The 22,620-nt window shown below is 45.3% G+C and overlaps 4 protein-coding genes across 5 annotated transcripts in view; 2 read left to right on the top strand and 2 right to left on the bottom strand.

The window, feature by feature from the left end:
* Positions 1–633: 633 nt before the first annotated feature.
* On the top strand, positions 634–14,420 carry LOC139415498 (neuroendocrine protein 7B2-like). Of its 2 annotated transcripts, XM_071163604.1 has the most exons (6): positions 634–704; positions 1,369–1,598; positions 3,502–3,651; positions 13,015–13,127; positions 13,454–13,507; positions 13,847–14,420. In XM_071163604.1, exons 1-6 carry the CDS (start codon positions 634–636, stop codon positions 13,949–13,951), a joined length of 723 nt encoding a protein of 240 aa, XP_071019705.1. In that variant the 3' UTR covers positions 13,952–14,420. The 2 variants fall into 2 exon arrangements, with proteins under 2 accessions (XP_071019705.1, XP_071019704.1); XM_071163603.1 differs by lacking the exon at positions 634–704 and having other exon boundaries at positions 1,376–1,598.
* A 313-nt stretch (positions 14,421–14,733) lies between these two features.
* LOC139415499 (gremlin-1-like) lies at positions 14,734–15,622 on the top strand. Its single transcript, XM_071163605.1, has one exon. The coding sequence runs from the start codon at positions 14,852–14,854 to the stop codon at positions 15,395–15,397; it is 546 nt and encodes a 181-aa protein (XP_071019706.1). The 5' UTR covers positions 14,734–14,851; the 3' UTR covers positions 15,398–15,622.
* A 1,114-nt stretch (positions 15,623–16,736) lies between these two features.
* Positions 16,737–18,140, bottom strand: LOC139415691 (coagulation factor V-like). The gene has a single exon (XM_071163809.1). The coding sequence runs from the start codon at positions 18,138–18,140 to the stop codon at positions 16,737–16,739; it is 1,404 nt and encodes a 467-aa protein (XP_071019910.1).
* LOC139415690 (uncharacterized) overlaps positions 17,947–22,620 on the bottom strand; it is a 69,280-nt gene continuing 64,606 nt past the window's right edge. Inside the window, exons 17-19 of the mRNA XM_071163808.1 lie at positions 22,583–22,620; positions 20,529–20,610; positions 17,947–18,256 (exon numbers count right to left, since the gene is read on the bottom strand). The exon at positions 22,583–22,620 is cut by the window's right edge and continues 112 nt beyond it. Of these exons, the coding sequence (XP_071019909.1) occupies positions 18,209–18,256; positions 20,529–20,610; positions 22,583–22,620 (168 nt within the window). The 3' untranslated portion in view covers positions 17,947–18,208. The remainder of the gene's footprint in view (positions 18,257–20,528; positions 20,611–22,582) is intronic.

The following is a 22,620-nucleotide window of genomic DNA, read 5'->3' as shown; positions in this document are numbered from 1 at the left end:
CTGTACCGAAGCCCCCTGGAAGAGCAGGAAGCTGTATCGAACCCTCCTGGAAGAGCAGGAAGCTGTACCGAACCCCTCTGGCAGATCAGGAAGCTGTACCGAACCCCCCTGGAAGAGCAGGAAGCTGTACCGAACCCCCATGGAAGAGCAGGAAGCTGTACCGAACCCTCCTGGAAGAGCAGGAGACATACCGCTCTGGATAGAGTTCTATTCATCACATGTAATGGTCCATATGGCAGTTGTCGTGGTTTTTATGATTTTTGCATTAAATATAAAAATGGGGGTTTATCAATGTCATATTTTATTGTAAAGACATTCTGTTATATCTTTGGAGCCTTTTTGACTGCATATTTAATTGATTTCCCTTTACATATTCCCTGTAGCCCACCTGTCCAATATGTCTGTAAAACTTACTTTTTTAATAAATAGGCCTTTTAAAATGATTTTTCTTTGGAATCAAATTTATGAAAATTGACGACTATTTTAGCCACAGTTTAGGCTATTGCATGTTTGTCTACTAATTTATAAAGAACACGAAAACGCCACCCTGATGCGCTAAATTATCGACATCGTTTAAAGAAATTCACGGAGAAGCCAGGGATTGTTTTTGTGCCTGTAAGAGCCAGCAAGGTAATGATCCGTGGAGCGAGGACTGCATCCTCCGTCAGCATCACAAGCTCTTTCTCACCGCATCCAGGATACACCGTAAGGAAAACGATACATCGTGAAGTCAGATAAATATCGTGTAGGCCTTTTCGATATGTGTAACAGTAGCCAATGAGATTGAAAATATTGCATCTGTTGAATGTCGTTTATTGGTATATCCTGAATGTGTATGACTGTTGCGGCCTCTGTAGCATATTTGCCCGATGGCGCACATTTTTGTTTTCACTGAAAAGATGCAAACGCACGTATGCCTTAATTCCAGATATAGGTTGATTTAGATTTATATGGCTAATTAGGATTACGCGTGCAACATTTTGCAATGTATATAGTACATGTATTTATGTTCTAGACATGATTTACAAATAAAACACTTAGCGTACCTGCGTAATAATGGATTTATTAGGATGGTTCTAGGTTAAGCCAATGTCTACATTAATTTGATTATCCGCAGTATTTGGACATAAAGCGATTCCTATGGCCGAATGGTGTGTGATATTATTATCTTACAGGGGGAAGGAACAACAAAAGTGTCTATTTGCACCTGCTTCTGTTAGTCAACTGTTTACATATGGGTTAATGATGGTTTCTGTCAGGTGGACATCCTTCTGAAATATAATTAGAATGACGTTTTCAGTTGCATTTTCTACCAAATACATGATTGATAAGCAACGTTATATATATATTTTTTATCTCCCTATTGCATACAGAGATGGGTTCGACGGTCAGGTTGAGTAGAACCGTGTTGCTGGGCGTTCTGGTGTGCATGGCGGGGCTGGCATCCGCCCGTAGCCCCCGCACGGCAGACCAAGTATCTGAGGCCGATATTCAACGCCTCCTACACGGCGCCATGGAGCAGCTTGGCATCGCTCGGCACAGGATCGAGTACCCCGCTCACCAGGCCACCAACATCGTGGGTCCCCAGAGTATCCAAGGTGGGGTCCATAATCTGAGTTAAAGGAGTTGTCTGTTTTAGTCATAGTGCTGTAGTAGTTGGCTTGACCTAAAGTATATTTCAGGCTTGTTAATCTTCTTTTTTTTGTTGTCAATGAAGCAAAAAGTACAGTAACTGTATTGTATTTGACAACTTGTTTAGTAATCAAACACTATACCTATAAAACAGTATGACGTGTAAGACCACAAGCCTAGTCTGTGTGTATCTGGGGTATGTCATGATTTGGCACATGGGTTATGTCTAAGAAATATACTCTCCACTCTATTGCAGGCAATTTTCCATTGTGAAATTAAATGACATCTGTTTTGAAATGTTCCCTACCAGTAATTACACCACAGAGCTGTCTTGTGTCCAGTTCATAGCCTTGGATAAATCACTCAGCGACATCCCATATGTTCAAAAGTAGTGCACTTCATAGGGAATAGGGTTATGGGCCCTGGTCAAAAGTAGTGCACTTTATAGTGTTATGGGCCCTGGTCAAAAGTAGTGCACTTTATAGGGTATAGAGTTATGTGCCCTGGTCAAAAATAGTGCACTTCATAGGGAATAGGGTTTTGGGCCCTAGTCAAAAGTTGTGCACTTCATAGGGAATAGGGTTATGGGCCCTGGTCAAAAGTAGTGCACTTTATAGTGTTATGGGCCCTGGTCAAAAGTAGTGCACTTCATAGGGAATAGGGTTATGGGTCCTGGTCAAAAGTAGTGCACTTCATAGGGTATAGGGTTCCATTTTGTACATGGCCATAATGGAGTTTAATAACAGGTCTACATCGATGTGGACCGGCAAGTAAGCTATTTTATATTATACCAAAGCTCCTGCCAAATGTTCGAGAGTATTGAGGGGATATATTCTGTGGGAGAGAGGGCATGCATCTCGGAGCGAGGAAAATGTTTTGCCAATGGTTATAGTTCCCAGTGTGGAGATCACATTTACATTTCAGGCCTTGGATTTCTGTACTTGGGATTGTGTTTGGAGATGGGACATGTGCAGTGATTTTGCAAAGTATTCAGACTCCTTGACTTTCTCCACATTTTGCAACTTTACAGCCTTATTCTAAAATGGATTAAATATTGTTTTTCCCTCATCAGTCTACACACTACCCCATAATGACAAAGTGAAAACAGGCTTTTCGATTTGTTTTTACAAAGGTATTCAGACCCTTTGCTATGAGACTTGACATTGAGCTCAGCTGCATCCTGTTTCCATTGATCAGCCTTGATGTTTATACAACTTGATTGGAGTCCACCTGTTGTAAATTCGATTGGACAAGAAATGGGCTCCCGAGTGGCGCAGCGGTCTAAGGCGCTACAGTCACCACAGACACCCTGGTTAGATTCCAGGCTGTATCACAACCGGCCGTGATTGGGAGTCCTATAGGGCAGCGCACAATTAGCCAAACGTCATCCATGTTTGGCCGGTGTAGGCCGTCATTGAAAATTAGAATTTGTTCTTAACTAGTTCATCTAGTTTAATAAAAGTTACATAAAATTAAGAAAGTGAAGGCACACACCGTAGAGCTCCGAGACAGGGTACTTAAAGAATGCACTGTACACAAATAACATATCTAGGCTTAGTATTGTATTCTGATATAGATTTCAATTTTACTTGCGCCAATCAAATTGTTAAAGCAGCAGTCTTGGATCTTAATAAGCACAACACATTTATAACATATCATATGAATTGGTTGACGTCGTACAACAATTGGATGACAGGCTACACAAAAAAAACTGGGGATCTGATTTGGCTCGTGAGCAGCACTTTCAAAACTACTGGCTGAAATTCAACAAGTTCTGGAGCATCACTATAAAATGTAAGAATGGTAGTAAACATGCCCTGTCATGACTAAAAAAAATATATTATTGTCGTGTTCTGTTTCTTCCACTAGGTGGAGCCCATGAGGGGCTGCAGCACCTGGGTCCCTATGGAAACATCCCCAACATCGTAGCTGAGCTGACAGGGGACAACATCCCCAAATACTTCAGTGAGGACCATGGCTACCCCAACCCTTCCAACCCATGTCCACTAGGAAAGACGGGTAAACAAATAGCTATATTTCTGTTTGACAAGGAATTCTCCTTTAGGCTTGGTGCCTAACTTTCAGTACCGTTACAGTCTTGCAAGACCACAAGACAGACATCAAGTTAGCTAAAGCAGGAACAGGCTTGCACTCAGCGAGGCTCTATCCGTTGTTTCTGGGTGGTTGGTTCTCTGTCCCTGTATCAAATGTTTTGTCACATGCGCCGAATACAACAGTAGTAGACCTTACAGGGAAATGCTTACTTACAAGCCCTTAACCAACAATGCAGTTTTAAGAAAATACCGGCCCCCCAAAAAAATTCAACGACATCGTCTGGTATTGAGGTCCTGGATGCCAGGAAACTTGGCCCTGGTGATGTACTGGGCTGTACGCACTAACTTTGCTGTCGGAGGCTGAGCAGTTGCCATACCAGGCAGGGATGCAACCAATCAGGATGCTCTTGATGTTGGTTCTACAGCTGCTTCTGAGGACCAATGCCAAATCGTTTCAGTCTCCTGAGGGAATAGGTTTTGTCGTGCACTCTTCACGACTGTCTTGGTGTGTTTGGACCATGTTAGTGTGTTGCTGTTGGGGAGGCAGGTAGCCTAGTGGCTAGAGCGTTGGCCTAGTAACCGAAAGGTTGCAAGATCGAATCCCCGAGTTGACAAGGTAAAAATCTGTCGTTCTGCCCCTGAACAAGGCAGCTAACCCACTGTTCCTATGCCATCATTGAAAATAAGAACCTTTAAATAAAGGTTTTAAAAAATGTGTGGACCCCAAGGAACTTCAAGTTCTCAACTACAGCCCCGTTAATGAGAATGGGGGTGTGCTCGGTCCTTTTCCTGTAGTCAACGATCATCTCCAATGTCTTGATCACATTGAGGGAGAGGTGCAAGGACAACAACCACACGGTAAGGTCTCTGGCCTCCTCCCTATAGGCTGTCTCATCGTTGTCGGGGCTCAGGCCTACCACTGATGTCATCAGCAAACTTAATGATGGTGTTGGAGTCGTGCCTGACCGGGCAGTCATGAGTGAACAGGGAGTACAGGAGGTGGACTGAGCACACACCCCTGAGGGGCCCCTGTTTTGAGGATCAGCGTGGTTGATGTGTTACCTACCCTTACCTCCTGGGGCGTTCTGTCAGGAAGTCTAGGATCCAGTTGCAAAGGGAGGTGTATAGTCCCTGGGTCCTTAGCTTAGTGATGAGCTTTGAGGGCACTTTGGTGTTGAACACTGAGCTGTAGTCAATGAACAGCATTCTCACATAGGTGTTCCTTTTGCCCAGGTGGGAAAGGGCAGTGTGGGGTGCAATGGACGTTGCATCATCTGTGGATGTTTGGTATGCAAATTGGGGTGGGTCTAGGGTTTCTGGGATAATGGTGTTGCTGCATTGCATGGCTACAGATGTGACTGCTATGTGTTGGTAGGCAGGTTACCTTTGCTTCCTTGGGTACAGGGACTATGGTGGTCTATTTGAAATATGCAGATATTACAGACTCAGGGACAGGTTGAAAATGTCAGTGGAGACGCTTGCCAGTTGGTCATGCTCGGAGTACACGTCCTAGTAATCCGTCTGGCCCTGCAGCCTTGTTAATGTTGACCTGTTTAAAGGTCTTACTCACATCGGCTGCAGAGAGCGTGATCAGTCATCTCGACGCGAGCATGTACAGTTGAAGTTGGAAGTTTACATACACTTTAGCCAAATGGATTTAAACTCAGTTTTTCACAATTCCTGACATTTAATCCTAGTAAAAATTCCCTGGTTTAGGTCAGTTAGGATCACCACTTTATTTTAAGAATGTGAAATGTCAGAATGATAGTAGAGAATTATTTATTTCAGCTTTTATTTCTTTCATCACATTCTCAGTGGGTCAGAAGTTTACATACACTCAATAAGTATTTGGTAGCATTGCCTTTAAATTGTTTAACTTGGGTCAAACGTTTCAGGTAGCCTTCCACAAGCTTCCCACAATAAGTTGGGTGAATTTTGACCCATTCCTCCTGACAGAGCTGGTGTAACTGAGTCAGGTTTGTAGGCCTCCATGCTCACACACGCTTTTTCAGTTCTGCCCACAGATTTTCTATGGGACTGAGGTCAGGGCTTTGTGATGCCCACTCCAATACCTTGACTTTGTTGACCTTAAGCCATTTTGCCACAACTTGGAAGTATGCTTGGGGTCATTGTCCATTTGGAAGACCCACACTTAAACTTCCTGACTGTCTTGAGATGTTGCTTCAATATAGCCACATAATTGACCTTCCTCATGAAGCTATCTATTATGTGAAGTGCACCAGTCCCTCCTGCAGCAAAGCACCCCCACAACATGATGCTGCCACCCCTGTGCTTCACAGTTGGGATGGTTTTCCTAGGCTTGCAAGCCTCCCCTTTTTCCTCCAAACATAGCGATAGTCATTATGGCCAAACGGCTCTATTTTTGTTTCATCAGACCAGAGGACATTTCTCCAAAAAGTACATTCTTTGTCCCCATGTGCAGTTGCAAACCGTAGTCTGGCTTTTTTATGGTGGTTTTGGAGCAGTGGCTTCTTCCTTGCTGAGCGGCCTTTCAGGTTATGTCGATATAGGACTTGTTTTACTGTGGATATAGATACTTTTGTACCTGTTTCCTCCAGCATCTTCACAAGGTCCTTTGCTGTTGTTCTGTGATTGATTTCCACTTTTCGCACCAAAATACGCTCATCTCTAGGAGACAGAACACGTCTCCTTCCTGAACGGTATGAAGGCTGCATGGTCCCATGGTGTTTATAATTGCGTACTATTGTTTGTACAGATGAACGTGGTACTTTCATGTGTTTGGAAATTGCTCCTAAGGATGAACCAGACTTGTGGAGGTCTACAATTTTGTTTTTGAGGTCTTGGCTGATTTATTTTGATCCCCCCCCTCCCCCCATGATGTCAAGCAGAGAGGCACTGAGTTTGAAGGTAGGCCTTGAAATACAGCCACAGGTACACCTCCAATTGACTCAAATGATGTCAATTAGCCTATCAGAAGGTTCTAGAGCCATGACTTCCTGATGATTCGGTCTTAGTCCTGTATTAACACTTTGCCTGTTTGATGGTTCGTTGGAGGGCATAGTAGGATTTCTTATAAGCTTCTGGGTTAGAGTCCCGCTCCTTGAAAGCGGCAGCTCTACTCTTTTGCTCAGTGCGAATGTTGCCTGTAATCCATGGCTTCTGGTTGGGTTATGTACGTGCAGTCACTGAGGGGATGACGTCCTCGATGCACTTATTGATAAAGCAAGTGACTGATGTGGTGTATTTTTTTTTATTTTTTATTTTTTTATTTAACCAGGTAGGCAAGTTAGTTCTCAACAAGTATTCCTCAATGCCATCGGAAGAATCCCGGAACATATTCCAGTATGTGCTAGCAAAGCAGTCCTGTAGTTTAGCATCTGCTTCATCTGACAACTGGTGCTTCCTGCTTTACTTTTTGTTTGTAAGCAGGAATCAGATTTACCAAATGGAGAGCCAAATTGTACACGTCTCTGTGTGGAGTAAAGGTGATCTATAATTTTTTTTGCCCTCTGGTTGGACATTTAACATGCTAATAGAAATGAAGTAAATCTGATTTAAGTTTCCCTGCATTAAAGTCCCCGGCCACTAAGAGCTCCGCCTCTGGGTGAGCTTTTTCTTGTTTGCGTACAGCGGTATACAGCTCATTGAGTGAGGTTTTAGTGCTAGCTGTATGTTCTTAATGTCGTCGTTCAGTCACGACTCTGTGAAACATAAGATATTACAGTTAATGTCCCGCTGGTATGTGCTTTTCAGCTTGTCCCATTTATTTTCAAGCGATTGAACATTAGCTAGCGGGACGGAAGGCGAGGGAAGATTAGCCACTCATTGCCTGATCCTCGCAAGGCACGTTGATCTTTTTCCACAATCTCAGTTTCCTTCTCCAGTGAATCACGGGGGATCTGTGCCTGGTTGAGTGTCTGTAGTAGTATATCCCTCCTGTCCAACTCATTGGGGATCTGGGCCTGCTTGAGTGTCTGTAGTAGTATATCCCTCCTGTCCAACTCATTGGGGATCTGTGCCTGGTTGAGTGTCTGTAGTAGTATATCCCTCCTGTCCAACTCATTGGGGATCTGGGCCTGGTTGAGTGTCTGTAGTAGTATATCCCTCCTGTCCAACTCATTGGGGATCTGGGCCTGCTTGAGTGTCTGTAGTAGTATATCCCTCCTGTCCAACTCATTGGGGATCTGGGCCTGGTTGAGTGTCTGTAGTAGTATATCCCTCCTGTCCAACTCATTGGAGATCTGGGCCTGGTTGAGTGTCTGTAGTAGTATATCCCTCCTGTCCAACTCATTGAAGAACTCTTCGTCCATTTTGAGGTGAGCAATCGCAGTTTTGATGTCCAGAAGCTCTTTTCGGTCGTAAGATGGTAGCAGTCACATTATGTACAAAACAAGTTATGAACAACGCAAAAACAAACAAAAAATAACATGGTTGGTTAAGAGCCGGTAAGATGGCAGCCACCCCCTCCAGCTCCATTGACATGTATTTTATGATCTGAGGAATCCTCCTAGTACTTGTCCCTGACTCGTTGTAGCTGCAGATCAGTGGCGGTCAGTGCCGTTTGTGATGGAGGACATTTTATTATTTTTTTCGTATCAGCATGGCCTTATTTCTATTACAACATGTTGGATGACTGTCATTCATATTCCATTCACCCAGTTCAATGTAACATCGATAGGTTTAGGTTACTGTCATTCATATTCCATTCACCCAGTTCAATGTAACATCGATAGGTTTAGGTTACTGTCATTCATATTCCATTAACCCAGTTCAATGTATCATCGATAGGTTTAGGTTACTGTCATTCATATTCCATTCACCCAGTTCAATGTAACATCGATAGGTTTAGGTTACTGTCATTCATATTCCATTCACCCAGTTCAATGTAACATCGATAGGTTTAGGTTACTGTCATTCATATTCCATTCACCCAGTTCAATGTAACATCGATAGGTTTAGGTTACTGTCATTCATATTCACCCAGTTCAATGTAACATCGATAGGTTTAGGTTACTGTCATTCATATTCCATTCACCCAGTTCAATGTAACATCGATAGGTTTAGGTTACTGTCATTCATATTCCATTCACCCAGTTCAATGTAACATCGATAGGTTTAGGTTACTGTCATTCATATTCACCCAGTTCAATGTAACATCGATAGGTTTAGGTTACTGTTATTCATATTCACCCAGTTCAATGTAACATCAATAGGTTTAGGATACTGTCATTCATATTCCATTCACCCAGTTCAATGTAACATCGATAAGTTTAGGTTACTACATGATACTCACATTTCCCCTATACCCATCATGAGGTTGCTACAACCTGGCCTTCAAATTAAAGTCTAGAACATAGGTGTGTGCAGGTCGAGAGAAAGCTGAGATGACAATGACACATGGACATACAGTGAAACATTCAATACCGCCTTCCACACTCTTGTCTGCGTCTAGCTTAACTAGGGTGTAATCATTATTCCAACAGTATTTTTTATCCGTGTTTCATTTGCTTCTGTTTTAGAAACGTTTTTCAACATTTGGTGGAATGAATACACCCCTGATCACGCATAAACAGTCACTTTCATAGCAGCCACATTGTATTCATTCTAGCCTCTACGCACTCTCCTCCTCTCACTTTTCCCTTTTGTTTGTGGACTTCAATGAACACATCAGCTGTATGTGACCAGGTGGAAAAAACCTTTCCAAGCCAAACCTTGTCATAAGCACTTGTCACACTCTGACCATGATTTGCGTTGTTTGTTTCTATGTTTTGTTTGGTCAGGGTGTGATATGAGTGGGCATTCTATGTTGTATGTCTAGTTTGTCTATTTCTATGTGTTTTGGCCTGATATGGTTCTCAATCAGTGGCAGGTGTTTGTCGTTGTCTCTGATTGGGAACCATATTTAGTTAGCCGGTTTTGGATTGTGGTTGGTGGGTTATTGTCTATGTTATGTTGCATGTTAGCACAGTGTTTCTATAGCAGTCACGTTCGTCTTGTTAGTTTGTTTGTTTTGTTAAGTGTACTTCGTGTTTTTTTGTCAATCATTAAAGTATGCATTCACACCACGCTGCGCTTTGGTCTCCTCACTACGACGATCGTGACAGAAAAACCCACCTACAATGGACCAAGCAGCGTGGTAACGGCCAGCAGCAGCAGCGGCAAAGAACGCAGGACTCGTGGACTTGGGAGGAGATTCTAGACGGCGAAGGACCCTGGGCACAGCCAGGGGAATATCGCCGCCCCAAAGCAGAGCTGGAGGCAGCGAAAGCAGAGAGGCGCCGGTATGAGGAGGCAGCGCGGCTGGAAGCCCGATAGGCAGCCCCCAAAAATTATTGGGGGGGGCACAGGGAGAGTGTGGCAGAGTCAGGAGTCAGACCTGAGCCAACTCCCCCTACCGTAAGGAGCCAAAGATGGAACCAGAGCCGGTCAGGGCGGTATTGGAGGTGAGCGAAGCAGAGACAGTGAATGAGTTAATGGGGAGATGGGAGGAGAGAGTTATGAGGGAGGTGCTGTGTTGGTGCTTGAGGCACGACATCCACCCGACGGAGCGTCTCGGAGATTTGATGTCACCTGGGTCAGCCCTCCATACTCGTCCTGAGGTGCGTGCTAGCCATCTGGTGAAGACTGTGCCAGCCCCACGCGACAGGCCTCCTGTGCGCCTCCCTAGCCCTGCACGTCCTGTGCCAGCTCGGCGTTACAGTTCTCTGAGCCGTGCTTACCGTGGCAGGCGTTGTACTGGTCAGGCACCGTGTTATGCGGTGGAGCGCACGGTGTCCCCAGTACGCGTGCTTAGCCCGGTGCGCACCATCCCAGCTCCCCGCATCTGCCGGGCTAGGGTGAGGATCCAGCCAGGGCGGATGGTGCCAGCCCTGCTCTCAAGATCTCCAGTGTGCCTTCTCGGTCCGGTCTATCCGGTGCCATCTCCCGCACTCGCCCTGAGGTGCATGTCCATCGGCCCAGTACCACCAGTGCCGGCACCACGCACCAGGCCTACAGTGCGCCTCGTCTGTCCAGAGTCTCCCGTCTGTCCTGAGCCGCCAGAGTCTCCCGTCTGTCCTGAGCCGCCAGAGTCTCCCGTCTGTCCTGAGCCGCCAGAGTCTCCCGTCTGTCCTGAGCCGCCAGTCTGTCCTGAGCCGGCGGTCAACCAGGAGCTGCCAGAGCCGTCGGTCAGCCAGGACCTGCCAGAGCCGCCAGTCAGCCAGGAGCCGCCAGTCAGCCAGGAGCCGCCAGAGCCGTCAGCCAGCCAGGAGCCACCAGAGCCGTCAATCGGTCCGGAGCTGCCCTTTAGTCCGGAGCTGACCCTCAGTCCAGAGGCGCTCCTCAGTCCAGTGGGGCCTTTAATTAGGGTCTTAGACCCAAGGTCGGAGGCGAGGGTTGTCACTCTAAAGAGGCCCTTGAAGAAGGCAATGACTATGGTGGAGTGGGGTCCACGTCCCGCGCCAGAGCCACCACCGCGGCCAGATGCCCACCCAGACCCTCCCCTATAGGTTTAGGTTTTGCGGCCGGAGTCTGCACCTTAGGGGGGGGGAGTACTGTCACACTCTGACCATGATTTGCATTGTTTGTTTCTATGTTTTGTTTGGTCAAGGTGTGAAATGAGTGGGCATTCTATGTTGTATGTCTAGTTTGTCTATTTCTATGTGTTTTGACCTGATATGGTTCTCAATCAGTGGCAGGTGTTTGTCGTTGTCTCTGATTGGGAACCATATTTAGGTAACCTGTTTTGGATTGTGGTTGGTGGTTTATTGTCTATGTATTATGTTGCATGTTAGCACAGTGTTTCTATAGCAATCACGTTCGTCTTGTTAGTTTGTTTGTTTTGTTAAGTGTACTTTGTGTTTTTTTTGTCAATCATTAAAGTATGCATTCACACCACGCTGCGCTTTGGTCTCCTCACTACGACGATCGTGACACCACTATACACAGCCTACGTTGTCTCCATATTAGCTAAAGTAACGTCTTTATCAACATAGCTAATATAATTAACGTGTTAGTAAATCCGCTACTATCATGCAGTAACTTTAGTGTATAGTCAGTAAGCAGTACACCGGCGGGCCCCTGGACGATGAATGAATAAAACCAAAAACTTACCTTGACTTGGATTTCCAGTGTTGTTGGATAGTCATAGCCAGCTAACTAACATAGCATCCCTCGGTTTGAGCCGGGTGTTTGAGTAACTAAACTAGCCAGATGCATTTGTTAGCTAATTAAGTGAGAGAGAGAAATTTTGACTTGCTTCGCCTTCATTTTTGAAAAATAATTTGTACAAAACTGTTCAACTATTGTCTTTCCCTTTTGAGTCAGCTACTCACATTTTATGCACTGCAGTTCTAGTTAGCTGTAGCTTATGCTTTCAGTACTAGATTCATCATGTTATGCACTGCAGTGCTAGCTATCTGTAGCTTATGCTTTCAGTACTAGATACATTCTCTGATCCTTTGATTGGGTGGACATGTCAGTTCATGCTGCAAGAGCTCTGATAGGTTGGAAGATGTCCTCCAGAAGTTATAATTACAGTGCAAGTCTATGGAAAGGGGTGAGAACCATGAGCCTCCTAGGTTGTGTAATGAAGTCAACGTAGCCAGAGAAGGACGGCAACTAGCTGTCCTCCGGACACACCATGGTGTTACCCTATAGAGGTGCTGTTGAGGCTACTGTAGACCTTCATTGTAAAAGTGTTTCTATCAATTATTTGGTGAGGTGAATATATATATATATATATACAGTATATATAAAAAAGGATGACTTTATCCATGTTTTACAATAAATAAATAATTGAGGAGGATGGTCCTCCTCTGAAGAGCCTCCACTGCTGCAGAATAATCTAGGGTTTGCCTTGTCTATGTCCTTTTCTCATTTGGGAAAAAAAAATCCATTCTCCTCCGTAGCACCAGAAACCGATGAGTTGTCGAGGCGATGTCAGTTTTGTTAGTGTCCTCCCCTCTAACCACGTTCCATCAGGATAGTCGTGCGTGTCCTTCACGGAGGAGTTTTGATATCTGCCACACCACCTTTGAATCAGCTGTTTTAAAGAAAATCACACACACGTTTAAAAGGAATAAGTAGAATGTTTTTATCTATAAAATGTCTTGAACAACTAACTTCATTTGTTTTTGACTTTAGACAGTTATTTTTTGGATCCTACCCCTGTAAAAGCAATTTGCCTGACGACGTGAGTGGAGGAGTCCATTTTTGTCCACGTTCCGTCTCCTCGCCGCCTCTCCTCGTTGACCTTTTAAAAAAAATATATATATATATTTTTTTTTAAAGCGAGAGCGGATGCAGGAGTTGCACAGATCCAATGTTGAAAAATCTTGACCATGTCCTCTCTTTGCTTGTACTGTAGCTGCAGATGGTTGTCTGGAGAATGTCCCAGACACAGCAGAGTTCAGCAGAGAGTTCCAGAAGCATCAGCACTTGTTCGACCCAGAACATGACTACCCTGCTCTGGCCAAGTGGGTGAGTGACTAGGGCAACTTGGTAAAATTGCCTTCAGAGTGTACAGGCAACTTCACCCTCCTCCGCTCGGCTCGAGTGGTTACAACAAAGCTGTGCCCCCCTGTACCATTGAATAAGTCCATCTCCTTACCCTCTTTTAGGAAATGTTCTTCCGCTTGTATTAACTGACACCACACCCCATCTGTGGACACTAGACAAGTCAACCACGGAAGGGTCTCTGTTCCCTGAAAAGGCTCAAGCTATGTGTTTATGATTACAGAAAATAAAATCATGTGCTTTAAAACAATAGAAACATTCTTTGTCACTAACTTACTTTGTCATTTCAGAACAAGGAACTGTTGTACCAGAAACTGAAGGGAGGACCCAAAAGAAGACAAAGGGTTATAACTGTTTTTTCCTCAGCTTTTTTTGTTATTGTTTGTTTAAGCTTTTGTATAAATTGTATCTGTGAAACCACATCAACACCATTGAGTTGTTATGCCCTGAAGGGGATAATGCCCTTTTAAACTCACATTTCTGGATTAAGTTGCATGTTGACCGACCAATGTCAATTTTGAATCCAGACGACATTCTTTCATTTCTCCGTCGATGATCACAAACGCCTCTGGAACACCTATAGCCTATTTACCAACACCTTTTTCAAGAATGTCATAAGATTTGATTTTAAATCCCAGCACCAACAACAACGCAATGTCGTATTTGCTCCCTTTTCATTCCAGAGTGTCAATAACCCCTATCTGATGGGTCAGAAGCTGGACAACGTTGTAGCCAAGAAGTCTGTTCCCCACTACCCGGAAGAGGAGGACTATAGAACATCCACCTGAACCCCACCCGCGTTGTTCTAACGTTACTAACCCCACCATGTCACATCACTAAAACTAAAGTATATTCCAAATGACATCACAAAAGTATTGGGAGTGTTCTCTAAATATTACTTTAATCACCATTACATTATGTTGAACTGCGTAGCCTACTAACAACGTCGTTACATGCAGTAATAGCGGTATATTGATATGTACAACTTGTGTATAAAAAAAATACATAAAAAAAGGTATTATACTCTGCTATTTTCAGTTCTCAATCAATCATTGATCTATCAAAAGTATTGATATTCAGTTTATTTGTGTGCCTGTGATGTATGATTCACCCTGTGAAGCTGAATTTTCTGTTTTTATCAAACAAATATGCTGTTGATGTTTTGATCTGGTTTTGCTTCTTTTTTGTGTGGCTCAAGCCTTAACTAAGTCTCTTGCTGTTTTCTTTCTGATAATTTAAAATAAATGATTTACTCTGCAAGTTTCCCAGGTTTGAGCCATTTTTACGTAGGATCTATCAGAGGATGACGGGCGTTGGAGGGGGCGGGTACATCCCTCTACTGTACTTAAATCTGAGACAGTACAGCTAGACAGCAGTTTGTTTTGCCTCTTCCGAGAAGAGATCATACAGGGATAATTCTATTTAAGCAATATCTTAATCCCGCAGGGAATCTTTGTGTCGTGTCGTTTGTGTAGGACACAGGTGAGCCAATCTAGCTATTTATCGTTTTCGCTCTACCAATTACGATGTTGAAATGATTCTATTAGTCTTAACTGTGCGCTATAACCACTTGGAAATGTATTTGGTTTGACATTACTGCATAAACCTTCCTAAAAGTTATGCGTACTTTGTTCTGTTGATTTCCATGACGGCTTTAGTTGTAATTATGTAATATTCCATAGATCAGGATGAAGACGTCAGTCTTTGCCTCAGCCATGGTGTTAGGACTACTCTTCTGTCCGCAAAGGAGCGCAGGGGTAGGTGGCTACCAGGGTTCCTTTCAGCACCCATACAAATACAACTCCAGTCCCAACCAGTCTGAGCGCTCACCGCAGCAGCCACCACAGAACGGATTTGTCTCCCGCCAAATGGGGCCAGTAACTGCCAACGACGAGGTTCTAGAATCCAGCCAAGAAGCCTTACACGTCACGGAGCGCCGGTACCTCAAACTGGACTGGTGCAAAACGCAGCCGCTGAAACAGACGATCCACGAGGAAGGATGCCTCAGCCGCACCATAATCAATCGTTTCTGTTACGGGCAGTGTAACTCCTTCTACATCCCCCGACACATCTACGAAGATGACGGGGCTTTCCAATCGTGTTCCACCTGTAAACCGAAAACATTCACAACTGTCACCTATACCCTCATATGTCCCGGCCAGTCACCCAGCTCCCGAAAGAAACGCGTCCAGCGCGTGAAGACGTGCCGCTGCGCTTCCATAGACCTGGATTAGGCCTAGTTAAAACCACAGATGGACACAGTCTCTGTTGGTTTGCTTTCCACGGGAAGAATTAAAAGGTACCGACCAATGCATACAATTAAATGTGCTTCCATTGCAAAAACCGAATATGCACGAGGGAGAGAATATCCAATCTTAATCCGAAAAGGGGAGATCAAAAGACAACGAAACCAAGGGATGGAACTGTTCAAAACCATTCCAAAACCCTAAACTGGTAGCTATGCCAACCCCAACAGACTCCCCAGTGTAATGTATGGGACTATAATGACTGGTTTGGCATAATTGACTGGTTTGGCACATTGTAAATGGCTTATGGCTTCGAGCGTAATGTTTTTTTAATGATATTGTTGGTTTGCGCCTAATACAAATAACAGTATCACTGTGGATACGAGAAGGTTTGCGCATGATTGCCATTTAAAATAAGGCGAAAAATCCACAGTGTAAGAATTTGACAGACTATTTTTGTAAACCGTTGAGAGCATATATTGTTTCCACTGTGTGGAATGAGTTGGTGGATGCGTTCAATTCCAGAGCGCTAGACGAGTGTGGTCTTCATGAATATTGGCTTTTCTTTTAAAACTTTGCCCTGTTAGACGTCACTTAATGTACTTGTTATTGTATTAATCATGTATATAAAGTGGTTGCTGAATAAACTCATGATTGTACACCTTATTGAACTAGTTTGTGTTGTTGGGGTTGTAACAACAGACTGATTGCAAGATAAAGTACATAAATTATATATATATATATATTAATATGATTGACAGTGGAAATGTAAGATTATAAACTTAAATGTATTATAAAACAAACAAAACTTCTGATATTTAATATCAGAAAACAGACAACTGAATATCAAATCTATTTTTCATAGAAAGTTTACCATACAATCTAGATACATTGTCTTATTAATTTGTCCAGTTTTTAAATCAGCTATTAGCCTGTTTTTTTATAAATATGTATTTTTTTAACAGGGCAGTGCTAGGATGAGGTGCAGAATCAAAATGAACATAAATATTTATCATCCTATTGCCAGTATCCCGTTGGTCAATGAATGCATCTGCAACTTTGTGACCTCTGAACCCATTGTAAAAGGGGTTTCCTCTAGTGTCCAGCGAGGGCAGGGTCAATGGGCATCCAGGACAGTACAGTGTTCCAGGCTTGGTCCATAACAGGGTGGGCAGGATCAGAGACTAGTATGATCCTGATCACCCCCCTGTGTGGGTGGCTTAGGGGCGGTGACGGGAGAAGGTGGGAGGAGTCCCCAGTCCTGTGTGGGTGGCTAAGGGGTGGTGACGGGAGAAGGTGGGAGGAGTCCCCAGTCCTGTGTGGGTGGCTAAAGGGGCGGTAACGGGAGAAGGTGGGAGGAGTCCCCAGTCCTGTGTAGGTGGCTAAGGGGCGGTGACGGGAGAAGGTGGGAGGAGTCCCCAGTCCTGTGTGGGTGGCTAAGAGGCGGTGACGGGAGAAGGTGGGAGGAGTCCCAAGTCCTGTGTGGGTGGCTAAGGGGCGGTGACGGGAGAAGGTGGGAGGAGTCCCCAGTCCTGTGTGGGTGGCTAAAGTGCGGTGACGGGAGAAGGTGGGAGGAGTCCCCAGTCCTGTGTGGGTGGCTAAGGGGCGGTGTTGGGAGAAGGTGGGAGGAGTCCCCAGTCCTGTGTGGGTGGCTAAAGGGGCGGTAACGGGAGAAGGTGGGAGGAGTCCCCAGTCCTGTGTGGGTGGCTAAGGGGCGGTGACGGGAGAAGGTGGGAGGAGTCCCCAGTCCTGTGTGGGTGGCTAAGGGGCGGTGTCGGGAGAAGGTGGGAGGAGTCCCAAGTCCTGTGTGGGTAGCTAAGGGGCGGTGACAGGAGAAGGTGGGAGGAGTCCCCAGTCCTGTGTGGGTGGCTAAGGGGCGGTGACGGGAGAAGTTGGGAGGAGTCCCCGGTCTGTGTGGGTGGCTAAGGGGCGGTGACGGGAGAAGGTGGGAGGAGTCCCCAGTCCTGTGTGAGTGGCTAAGGGGCGGTGTCGGAAGAAGGTGGGAGGAGTCCCAAGTCCTGTGTGGGTGGCTAAGGGGCGGTGACGGGAGAAGGTGGGAGGAGTCCCCAGTCCTGTGTGAGTGGCTAAGGGGCGGTGTCGGAAGAAGGTGGGAGGAGTCCCAAGTCCTGTGTGGGTGGCTAAGGGGCGGTGACGGGAGAAGGTGGGAGGACTCCCCAGTCCTGTGTGGGTGGCTAAGGGGCAGTAACGGGAGAAAGTGGGAGGAGTCCCCAGTCCTGTGTAGGTGGCTAAGGGGCGGTGTCGGGAGAAGGTGGGAGGAGTCCCCAGTCCTGTGTGGGTGGCTAAGGAGCGGTGACGGGAGAAGGTGGGAGGAGTCCCCAGTCCTGTGTGAGTGGCTAAGGGGCAGTGACGGAAGAAGGTGGGAGGAGTCCCCAGTCCTGTGTGGGTGGCTTAGGGGCGGTGACGGGAGAAGGTGGGAGGAGTCCCCAGTCCTGTGTGGGTGGCTAAGGGGCAGTGACGGAAGAAGGTGGGAGGAGTCCCCAGTCCTGTGTGGGTGGCTTAGGGGCGGTGACGGGAGAAGGTGGGAGGAGTCCCCAGTCCTGTGTGGGTGGCTAAGGGGCGGTGACGGGAGAAGGTGGGAGGAGTCCCCAGTCCTGTGTGGGTGGCTAAGGGGCGGTGACGGGAGAAGGTGGAAGGAGTCCCCAGTCCTGTGTGGGTGGCTAAGGGGCGGTGACGGGAGAAGGTGGGAGGAGTCCTGAGTCCCCTCACACATCAACCCATCACTCTTCTCATTAATGTATTTTCTTCTCTGTCCTGTTCTTCTCTGTCCTGTTCTGTCTCTCAGCTTGTGGCCACCATGTTGGCTTCTTTCTGGCGCAGTCTCTCTTTCTGTCAGGGCAGGGAAAAGTGGTTATTGTTTTTCATTAGGGACAGTAAGCAAATTGTCTCCACATACTGTACTGGCTTTTAAGTAAGCCTTGTCCAACTAAGTCATTAAGCCTTGTCCAACTAAGTCATTAAGTAAGCCTTGTCCAACTAAGTCATTAAGTAAGCCTTGACCAACTAAGTCATTAAGCCTTGTCCAATTAATTTATTAAGTAAGCCTTGTCCAATTAAGTTATTAAGTAAGCCTTGTTCAATTAAGTCATTAAGTAAGCCTTGCCCAACTAAGTCATTAAGCCTTGTCAAACTAAGTCATTAAGCCTTGTCCAATTAAGTTATTAAGTAAGCCTTGTCCAATTAAGTCATTAAGTAAGCCTTGTCCAACTAAGTCATTAAGCCTCGTCCAATTAATTTATTAAGTAAGCCTTGTCCAATTAAGTTATTAAGTAAGCCTTGTTCAATTAAGTCATTAAGTAAGCCTTGTCCAACTAAGTCATTGAGCCTTGTCCAACTAAGTCATTAAGCCTTGTCCAATTAAGTCATTAAGTAAGCCTTGTCCAATTAAGTCATTAAGTAAGCCTTGTCAAATGAAGTCATTAAGCCTTGTCCAACTAAGTCATTAAGTAAGCCTTGTCCAATTAAGTTATTAAGTAAGCCTTGTCCAACTAAGTCATTAAGTAAGCCTTGTCCAATTAAATCATTAAGTAAGCCTTGTCCAATTAAGTCATTAAGTAAGCCTTGTCCAACTAAGTCATTAAGTAAGCCTTGTCCAACTAAGTCATTAAGTAAGCCATGTCCAATTAAGTTATTAAGTAAGCCTTGTCCAACTAAGTCATTAAGTAAGCCTTGTCCAATTAAGTCATTAAATAAACCTTGTCCAATTAAGTCATTAAGTAAGCCTTGTCCAACTAAGTCATTAAGTAAGCCTTGTCCAACTAAGTCATTAAGTAAGCCTTGTCCAACTAAGTCATTAAGGAAGCCTTGTCCGAGCCAGAACAGCCCATAGGGGGAGGAGAATTTCACACTTTTGAGGCCCAGTGGAAGTTATTATGCATGGAACAGTAATTAAATTATTCAATCAAACCCAGGTTCCTGAGATAGATAAAAAAATGTTTTTTTATCGTACTCTCACCAGACTGTTAGGGTGTACTTCATATCTTTATACCACAGCATTGTTGAACCGTCGTTTCTGATTGGCTTGAAGGGCATCTTTGAGTGTGCATTATTTCTCTTTATAAACTGGGTGGTTCGAGCCCTTATGCTGATTGGCTGACAGCCGTGGTGTATCAGACCATATATCACGGGTATGACAAAACATTTATTTTTACTGCTCTAATTACGTTGGTAACTAGTTTATAATAACAATAAGGCACCTCAGGGACTTGTGGTATATGGCCTATATACCACGGCTAAGGGCTGTATCCAGGCACTCTGCATAGTGTCGTGTCTAAGAACAGCACTTAGCCGTGGTATATTGGCCATAATGTTTATCTTGCCTATGCCGCTCTGTCATTGCTCTTTCATATATTTATATGTATATATTCTTATTCCATTCCTTTACTTAGATCTGTGTGTATAAGATAGTTGTTGGGGAATTGTTAGATTACTTGTTAGATATTACTGCACTGTCGGAACTAGAAGCACAAGAATTTCGCTACACTCGCATTAACATCTGCTAACCATGTGTATGTGACAAATCAAATTGTATTTGAGTTTCCAAACCACCTCATGCTTTATTGCTTAAGTAATGCACTGCAATAACCATGAAATTCATTCTAACATGTTTTCTGTTTGTGTTGAGTTGAGTGGTAATGTTTCCCTGAGACTCTCCACACTGTTAGGGTTAATCAGATGTGATGGATAGTCGATAGTGGTGCTCAGAGCTCTATACTGTATGCAGGGGCGCAGCTTTCACTGGGGACGGGGGGAACATGACGAGAGAGAGAGAGAGAGAGAGAGAGCGAGAGAGCGAGAGAGAGCGAGAGAGAGTGAGAGAGAGCGAGAGAGCGAGAGAGAGCGAGAGAGAGCGAGAGAGCGAGAGAGAGCGAAAGAGCGAGAGAGAGTGAACAAAAATTACATTTTTGTTCCCCCCCCAGTTTTAGCATTGGAATGTGATACAAGACGAGGCAACAGTGTGCTTTAGGACCATGTGGACACCTCAGAGAGGTTGGAGAGGCTGTTTGGATTATTTATCCAATCAGATAAAATAAAATCTATGTCCCTCCCACTTCTAAAACCAAAGTTGCACCCCCTTAAGTTTGAGTTGTGTTGTTCTCACCAGACTGTTAGGGTTGATCTTCCTAGTTTCCACCTTCTTGTCTGCTGTAATCTTCTTCACCGACAGCTGAGCCTCTTTCAGTCTGGGAGAAAGAGGGAAGGATGGGGAAAAGAGCAGGTTCACATCAGTTTCATAGTGAGAGTGCTGACCTAGGATCAGCCCCCCCCCCCCCCCCCCCCGCTCCCCCATCCATGTAATCTTAGGCACTGTGATCTGAATTGATCCTAAATCAGAACTCTGAGACACTTGATATGTACGCCCCCCCCCCCCCCCCCCCCCCCCCCCCAGGAGACAAGTTCACATCAGTTTCATAGTGGGAGTGCTGACCTAGGATCAGCCCCCCCCCCCTCCCCCACCAGGAGACAAGTTCACATCAGCCTCGGACCCAGTAACATACAGGAGATTCGACCGATGTTCTAGATAGAACAATGTTTTCCACAAGATCACAATCTCAGACAGACAGACAGTCTCCAGACAGACAGTCTCCAGATAGACAGACAGTCTCCAGACAGACAGTCTCCAGACAGACAGACAGTCTCCAGACAGACAGACAGTCTCCAGACAGACAGTCTCCAGACAGACAGACAGTCTCCAGACAGACAGAAAGTCTCCAGACAGACAGACAGTCTCCAGACAGACAGACAATTTCCAGACAGACAGACAGTCTTCAGACAGACAGACAGTCTCCAGACAGACAGACAATCTCCAGACAGACAGACAGTCTCCAGACAGACAGACAGTCTCTAGACAGACAGTCAGTCTCCAGACAGACAGACAGTCTCCAGACAGACAGTCTCCAGACAGACAGTCTCCAGACAGACAGACAGTCTCCAGACAGACAGTCTTCAGACAGACAGTCTCCAGACAGACAGACAGTCTCCAGACAGACAGACAATCTCCAGACAGACAGACAGTCTTCAGACAGACAGACAGTCTCCAGACAGACAGACAGTCTCCAGACAGACAGACAATCTCCAGACAGACAGACAGTCTTCAGACAGACAGACAGACAGTCTCCAGACAGATAGACAGTCTCCAGACAGACAGACAGTCTCCAGACAGACAGACAGTCTTCAGACAGACAGACAGTCTCCAGACAGACAGACAGTCTTCAGACAGACAGACAGTCTCCAGACAGACAGACAGTCTTCAGACAGACAGACAGTCTGCAGACAGACAGACAGTCTCCAGACAGACAGACAGTCTTCAGACAGACAGACAGTCTCCAGACAGACAGACAGTCTTCAGACAGACAGACAGTCTCCAGACAGACAGACAGTCTCCAGACAGTCTCCAGACAGACAGACAGTCTCCAGACAGACAGACAGTCTTCAGACAGACAGACAGTCTTCAGACAGACAGTCTCCAGACAGACAGACAGTCTCCAGACAGACAGACAGTCTTCAGACAGACAGACAGTCTCCAGACAGACAGACAGTCTCCAGACAGACAGACAGTCTCAGTCAGTCAGTCAGTCTGGTCCCGTGTAGCTCAGTTGGCAGAGCATGGCGGTTGCAACTCCAGGGTTGTGGATTTGATTCCCACCGAGGGACGGGTATGATAAGTCGCTCTGGGTTAGAGCGCCTGCTAAATTAATAAAACGTAGAACAGTGTTACTCAACTATCAGTCAGTCCGTGGACCGGAAGTGTCTTTGTTGGATGTAGCAGATGGGTGATGGCGGCCATCTTAGATAGCCATCTTCCTTATTTAGTCAATTCTCAAGGGGATATAGTTATATAAGCAAATAATACACGGTCAAATCCAAGTAATATATATTGTATACGTCAATTAGATGTTTTTATCCACTGAAGTGAATACATATGTTTTCAGTATGTGTAAGTGATCCCTGTGGGAATTAAATTACTCCAGTCTTGGAGCTACAGTAGTTCACTGTGTTTGTAGCCGTAACTGACCAGGGTTTTGAACCCGGGTCTTCTGCACGCCACAAGACTGAGTCTGGGGAGCTAACGCAAGTCATCAGTTCTCTGGCAAGGTTACATCACACAAGGGTGGTTCCAAATGACCTCTTTTGCACGCACGCACACACACACACCTCTCTTTGGAGATATTCTTGTTCTCTCTCCTCCACCT

The sequence above is a fragment of the Oncorhynchus clarkii genome, chromosome 8 (assembly GCF_045791955.1).
Source record: "Oncorhynchus clarkii lewisi isolate Uvic-CL-2024 chromosome 8, UVic_Ocla_1.0, whole genome shotgun sequence".
Classification (NCBI taxonomy): Eukaryota; Metazoa; Chordata; class Actinopteri; order Salmoniformes; family Salmonidae; genus Oncorhynchus; species Oncorhynchus clarkii.
This window is presented reverse-complemented; position numbering and strand designations above follow the sequence as displayed.